At 53.0% G+C, this 7,194-nt stretch overlaps 1 protein-coding gene across 1 annotated transcript; it reads right to left on the bottom strand.

Annotated features, from left to right (window-relative positions):
* Nucleotides 1–839: 839 nt before the first annotated feature.
* Nucleotides 840–2,273, bottom strand: KCNS2 (potassium voltage-gated channel modifier subfamily S member 2). The gene has a single exon (XM_074145581.1). It carries the CDS (start codon nucleotides 2,271–2,273, stop codon nucleotides 840–842), a length of 1,434 nt encoding a protein of 477 aa, XP_074001682.1.
* Nucleotides 2,274–7,194: the final 4,921 nt, after the last annotated feature.

The following is a 7,194-nucleotide window of genomic DNA, read 5'->3' as shown; positions in this document are numbered from 1 at the left end:
GAACTGAAATACAGCATATCTTCAGCTTCACTGGAACCGAGCTGTGTGCAAATCACTTCTGGAAATGGGAACCTGAGATGTCTTCATGGGCCTCTGTACCTAGAGTCACTTGTGGAAATGGAGTCTTTGACTATGTAGCTATCTGAAAACGAGGGGTGGGCTTCTTCAGAGGGCTCAGGATTGGTCTAATCTTGGAAACAGAGGTAGGTCTATGCTTAGGAGCTTCTGAAATATATTACCATACATAACATTTCAGAACAAGAACACCCAGTTTTTAACACACATGCTCAAGAGCAAGCAAATTTCCATTGAAATGTGAAGCTCAGAGGTGTTTTCAGACACGTGACGATCAGAATTACCAGTTAGAAAGATGGGAAAGAGTGTTCCCGTGTCAATGATTTACAGGTGATTGTTTTAAACTGTTGTAAAATGCATGGGAAGTCCTACACTAGAACAGGTACCAGTGTAGGTGACAGGTGATTTTTTCATTACTCATGTCATTGACTCATGTCAGCTGAGAATTTTTATTCCACTTGGGCACGTTCATTTCTCTGCTCAGATGAGGAAATGCACAAAGTAACAGATCATCACTATACTGCTAGCACTAATGTCATGGGAGTGGTAACATTTGTATGGAAAAGTCAGCATTTAGTACCTATGCAACAAGGATGAAAATGTGCAAACTGTCAACTTGTAATAGAAATGTCTTCAGTTTCTCAAGTGCAAAGTTAGTGCAGTGTCAGCAACACTATCCTCTAGGAAAACAGAAGACAAATAGGAAAACATTTAAAAACATAGCTCTTGATAGCTCTCATGCAAACTGCTGTCAAACTTGTACACTAATGCAGTGAATCATTCAGGCTCAGCTCACTGGGGGTACTCCTGCTCATATTGGTAAGACTGGCCATAAGGGATTTCACTTTATAAGCATAGTAGTCCCTTAAGTTGACTGACGGAACTTCTTTCATGCCGTCACCAAAATCACAGCTTCTCATGGCACTCTCTAACTGCTTCTGACGCCTATAGAAGTGGGAGAATTTATTGAAGATCAGTGTAATGGGAAGCACTACCACTAGGATGCCAGCTAGGATGCATGCAGATGCTGTCAACTTGCCAGCAGTGGTCCCTGGCACAACATCCCCGTAGCCAACTGTGGTCATGCTAACGGTAGCCCACCACCAACAAGCAGGGATGGTGGCTAACCCCTCATTCTCTTCTTTCTCAATGGTGTAAGCCACTACTGAGAAAATGGAGATGCCAACAGACAGGTACAGTAAAAGAAGCCCCACTTCTCTGTAGCTATACTTCAGGGTGGCTCCAAGAGACCTGAGACCTGTGGAGTGTCTAGCAAGCTTTAAGATGCGAAAGATCCTCATGAGTCTCAGGACTTGTGCAACCCTGCCTAAATTTGCTAAAGTTGGACTACTTTCCACCACCAAGTTGACAATTAAGGTAATATAAAATGGGAGGATAGACATTAGGTCAATCAAATTCAGGGCATGCTTGAAAAATTTTAAAAAGTCAGGAGCTACTGCAAATCTCGCCACCAGTTCAAAAGTGAACCATGCAATACCAAAATGTTCCACGATTTCAAAGCGAGGGTCTTCCTCAGGGTTCCCGTTGCTATCAACAATCTGAAAGTCTGGGAGGCTGTTCAGGCACATGGTCACAATGGAGCCCAGCACCACCACTATTGAAAGGACACTGAAGATTCGGCTCAGGACTGAGTACCCAGGGTTATCCAAAGCGAGCCAGAGCTGCCTCCTGATGTTTCCAAAGGGTTGCTTGTCAAATTTAGAGGCATCATTGTAGAATGCCAAAATCTCATCAAAAGAAGATGTGGTACTTTCCTGGTCACTTTGTTCCTCCCATTTCTCTTGGTCTGGTTCCATTTTCCTCCCATGGTAGCTGTAACTGCAGCAGGAGTCTATAAAGAATTCATTGATTCCCCAGTATTCAATCTCCTGGCTGAAAGAAAACACGCAGAGTTCACCCATCACATGGAGCTTGCCGGTGTTATAAAAATGTAGCACATAAGGAAAGAGCTCAGGGTTCCTGTCAAAATAAAATTCATTCTTGGTGTCATCATAGTCGTCACAGAGCTCCAGTATCGACTCCTTTGAGTGGCAGCTCAGCAGTTTGCCCAGCCTGGTCTCAGGGAACCTTAATAATGTGTTGGATCTCATCTTTTTCTTAAAGCCTCCAACATTGATGCTGATCTCATTGTCTTCAAAATTCGCTTCAGATAAAGCCTTCAGACTCTGCCCTGTCATAGTGATCTCCTTCCAAAGGTGTATAAGGGAATGAAAACCTAGGATGCAATTGCACAGGAAATCGGCAAAATGACCAAATCTACAGCATGTTCACCTATCAACACTCTTTCCTTCCTTCCTTTTTTTCTTTATTCCTTTTTTCTTTTTCCTCCCTCTTTCTTTCTTTCTTTCCTTCTTTCTTTCTTTCTCTCTCTTTCTCTTTCTTTCTTTCTTTCTTTCTTTCTTTCTTTCTTTCTCTCTTTCTTTCTCTTTCTCTCTTTCTCTCTTTCTTTCTCTCTTTCTCTCTTTCTTTCTCTCCCCTCTTCCCCCTTTTTCTCCCTTTTCTCCTCTTTCCCCCCTTTTCTTTCTCTCACTGAAGACACCGACGGTGGCTCCTTTGTTCCCTCCGCAGCCTCCTGTCCCTCCCCGTACCCTTCACCTGCGCTGCGACTGTCGCTCCTGCGAATCCCCCCATTACGGTCTTTGTGCCACCGGCTCCTCGCGGACCTTCCCCTCCTCCCGCCGCGTCCCGGCCCCGCCAGAGGCGGACCCCCCCCGCCCGCCGCCGCCCGGGGCCGCGCTCCCCGGGCACCGCTCCCCAGCCGCGCCTCCTCCGGAGCCCCGCGCCGCCGCCCCTGCCCGGGGCCCCGCTCTGCCCCGGGGGCGCCGCCGCCCCCCCGCCCCCCTCCGCTCCCTGCCGCGCCCGCCCTACCTGCTCTCTCAGCGGCCGCGGCCCCCCGCCGCCGCGCCCTGCCGCCCCCGGCCCCGGCCCGCCATCGCCGCCGCCCTCGGGAGCCGCCAGGGCTCGCCTCGCTGCCGCTGCCGGGGCCGCCCCGCTGCCGGCGGGGGTGCCGGTGCCGTTGGCGCTGAGGGCGGCCCCGCCGCCCGCGCGGTGCTGAAGGGACAGCGGCCGCGCGCCGCCCGGCTCAGCGGCGGGAGGCGGCGGCACGCGCGCTCGTCATGGCGACGACCCCCGCGGCTGCCGCCCGCCCCCGCCCCGCTCCCACCTTTCCTCCCCCCCCGACCCGGCCCGGCCCGGCCCGGCCCCGCCGGGCGATCGGGGGCTGCCGCCCCGTGGGCGGCCGGGCGGGCGGGGGGCCGGCGGCCGCGCTGGCCGGTTGCGGAGGGGCGGCCCGGCGGAGCCGGTGTGGCGGCGGTGCCGCCGCTCGCTCGCTCGCTCTGGCTCCTGCCCCCGCGCACCGGCGCTGTGCGGGGACGGCAGCGGCGCCGCAAACTCGGGGTTCCTCCCCGCCCCCCCCCCCGCCCCGCGATCCTGCCTCACGCCGGCTCCGAGCGGCGAAACTTCCCGGCGGGTGGTGGGGACGGGAAGCCCACCCACGGCCACTCGCCCCCCCCCCCCCCCCCCCCCGCCCCGCTGCCCCCTCAGCCCGCCGGCCGGCGCCGCGGGAGCCCGGGCGGGGACCCGGGAGGGGACCGGGGGCGGGGGTGCCGCTTTTTTCCGCCCCCGCCGCCCACGGCACAAGCGGGTCCTGCCGCGGCCCCCTCACGCTGCACCCACTCTGTGGCGCCTGGGCAGTGTCCCTGCGGGGACTGGAAAGGCGAGAGATGGGGGCACTCGTCAGGGCAGTTTGGTGTGAGGAAAGCGGGGGGGGGACACCGTTGAGGCTGCCTGACGCCTCCCGAGACGCCGACTGGGAGCCTCCCATCTCCCCGCACAACCCAGCCCGGCCGTTTCGGGAGGAATGATCCTGGAAGTCTGCACCTCCAGCGGAGGGGCCTGACCCCCCTGCGCTGCTGCTCTTGGCGGGGCAGAGCTTGAGCGCTGGCATGTGGAATAACGTCTCATTACTTGGTCAGCGACGGCAGCCTCTCTGCCCATGCAGAAGAAACCTCCCTCCTCTTGCCTGGCTGCCCTGGGGAGAAGCCTGGTCCTGGCCGCCATGGGAAGCGGTGGCAGTCCCTGTGTGCAGGAGCCGGCCGTGCAGCTGACCCACCCTGAGCCCAGGTAGCTGGCTGTGCAGAGCACAGATGCTCCGAGATGGGTGCTTTGTACCAGGCTAACCCGTATCGTCTCCTGCCACCTGCCTCGTGACCAACTCTCACTCATGATCCCACGCTTCCAGAGTCCAGCTCCTGGAAATGGATGACTGTCAGTGCTTCGCAGGATTAGGGTGTGCAAGGGGACGAAGCCTCCTCGCTTGCTTTCCCCGGCCGTGGCAGAGCCCCAAGCACTCCAGCCCTGTGCATTGCCATCAGCTTGTTGCTCAGACCCTTGGAGGAGGGGAGAGGCTGTACATCCCAACTCCAGCAGCACATGAGCCCTATTTACAAGGAACCCCCAATATTAATGAACAGCCCGATAAAAGTCCAGCTAACCAAGAGTGCAGACATGGAGTGAGGCAAGTAAGTCATGGTGCATGCCAGTGGCTGGGTCTCCAAGAGCCTGCTCAGCTTTCCTACAGCTGTGGTGTTGTTATCACCCCACCGTGACCCACCAGTGCTGGTCCATTGTGTGGCCAGAGCCCTCACACCTCTGGGGACACTACCACAGTGGTGTGCATGGACCCACAGGACCCTCAGCCCCCCGAGGGATGCTTCAGAAGATCCATGCTTCGGGGGTGCTACAGATGCTGCTCGCCTTTTCTTGGGTGGTGCTTGCTCTTGCTTTGCTCTCCTGCTGGTGAGTGCCTCCTGCCTCCCTTTCCCCCTACGGTCCTCCAGCGTGTCCCTCCCTTTGCTACACATGCTCCAGGTCTGGGCTCTGGGTCCCAGTGTGCTTCACTGCACATCCAGTAGCATCTCACGGCAGGTGGAATCCACGCAGAATTATGCACACCAGGCTGCCCTCCTGGCCAGGGAAAGTGCTGCTGCCCCTTGGTTTGGTCCCCCCCAGCTCTTCCCCTCCTGGAAACGGGGACACAGGAGACAGAGACTGACACATAGGAGGGAGGAAGATTCTCAAGTGCGGTGGTGACCTGCATGTTTCCCTGTAACAAGGGCTTTTCATCTCCAGAGAGGCAGCTCTCCTGCTTCCCAGCGGCAGCACAGTTGTTAGGTTAGTTTGTGACAGCCTCCTCCTCTCCGGGCTCCGCTGGTGAACCGCTCACTGGGGAGCTCTATTTATACTGGCTTTCAATGCCTGGGGCAAGGGATGGCAGGACACAGGACTGCGAACCACCACGCTGGGATTTCTGAGCTGGATGTGTCCCACCCCCTTCCCCAGAGCTTGGCTAAATCACAAAACTTCTTTGCTGTAATTTCCCACTCACCGTTAGGAGAACAAAAATAACTCCTATTCCTTAGTGACACTGCAAGGAATAGTGAGCTGTTGCTGATAGTGCATTCAAGTGATGTCTGTGTGTTTCACCAGCTCTGTGCTATCCTACATATCTAGTGGGGGCTTTAAACATATTGAAATATCTTCAGCAAATTTGTAAAAAAAAATATTTTTCATTACTTTTCTTTCTTATTCATAAATTAGATGTATTTTTTCCCTCATGCTGCTTTGGAAGAAACTAAGCAGAAAGCTGCTTAGAGGATTTTCAAGCATTTATACATTATTCTCACCTTCTAAGCCACTTGGCTAAGAAAAAGGATTATAGGCAACCTCATACTCATTTTGGGAAATGTATTTATCCATCTCTGCTCTTATCTTTACCCTGAAAAAAATCACCAGTCACTTTTCTAACCCATATTTTCTCATTAAAAAGGCACAGTGAGGTTTATGCAGATATACTGGAGATAAACAGTGAAGTAATATAACTATGTAAGGATACAACTCCCCCTAGTTTAATATAACTGCTCCTGTAATTAGGGCTAATTGGCTCAGCCAGAGCATCTTCCTAATAAAGCTAAAATGCTTCCAGCACCCAAGGTAGTAATCCAAAATTCATCTGAATGTTTCTGCAAGGTGTGCACTCTGTTCCACAGACACACAAGCAGGTCTGGTTCTGACCTAGTGCTTTTGCCTTTCCCAATGGTAAATCCAGGAACAATTGCTGTGGACGCACTGTCACTGGTGGAGTCCAAGGTGAAAGACCCACTTTGATATGTCAAAAGGAATCAGAGATGTCGTTTTTTGCACAAAATGAGCTTGCGATGTGTTGGATAAGAGCAAATTTTGGGATGCACTGGTAATAAGTAAATATAAAAGCACTTTGTCTCTACTGCCCTGTGGAGCCTTCTTGGACTGGAGAGGATGGAAAAGGAGTGCCGAGATGGGGCTGGTATGGGAAGGAGGCGTGAAAGAATTGTCTGTTGGAATGGAGAGAGAAATGGGTGACTCATATCACCCTTGGGCAATATTACAAAAGCTCAGCTAACTTTGGATCTGCTGGTTATAGTTTTTGATACTGAGATTGTGTGAGAGAGACAGGGTTTGTTTTATTGGTACATGTGCTACCATGTTATTTAAGGAACATGACAAGGTGCCAGTGCTCTGCAAAGACATGGGATATGTACAGGTGCCCACCAGCACTGGTCTGGGTCTGGAGACATATTAACCGCAGTATGACTGTACACAGTTTGACTGGACACCTTGTGGTGACTTGAACTGTGACGACATGTGGAATTGTTGCCGTGCCGGTGACTGACTGGGTGTAGGAAGCCACTGCATAAGAAGCCACATCCTTGGATAACATCTCCTGTCTGGTCCCTGTTGGCTGTCCCACCACTGCAGCAGCTGCACTACCCCACAGTGAGTTTAATGCTGATGAGGACATGTGGCACGCTGTTCCACAGGCACAGATACCTTAGATGCATTGTCAGCTTTGGAAGAAGTGAAACTGCTACAACTACTACTGCTTCTGCAGCATTAATGAAATGTTGAATAGGGTCTAAAGGAAGGTGTTGCACCTAATTCAGTGGTTTTATCAGCACTTCCACTGAATGGTAGAGAGATTCACTTCTGACTTGAGGACATCTATTAGGCTGAAGGTGGAACTTCAGTCTGAACTTAATACTTACTGGAAGGTCCCCCTCC

This window comes from Numenius arquata, chromosome 3 (genome assembly GCF_964106895.1).
Source record: "Numenius arquata chromosome 3, bNumArq3.hap1.1, whole genome shotgun sequence".
Taxonomy (NCBI): Eukaryota; Metazoa; Chordata; class Aves; order Charadriiformes; family Scolopacidae; genus Numenius; species Numenius arquata.
This window is presented reverse-complemented; position numbering and strand designations above follow the sequence as displayed.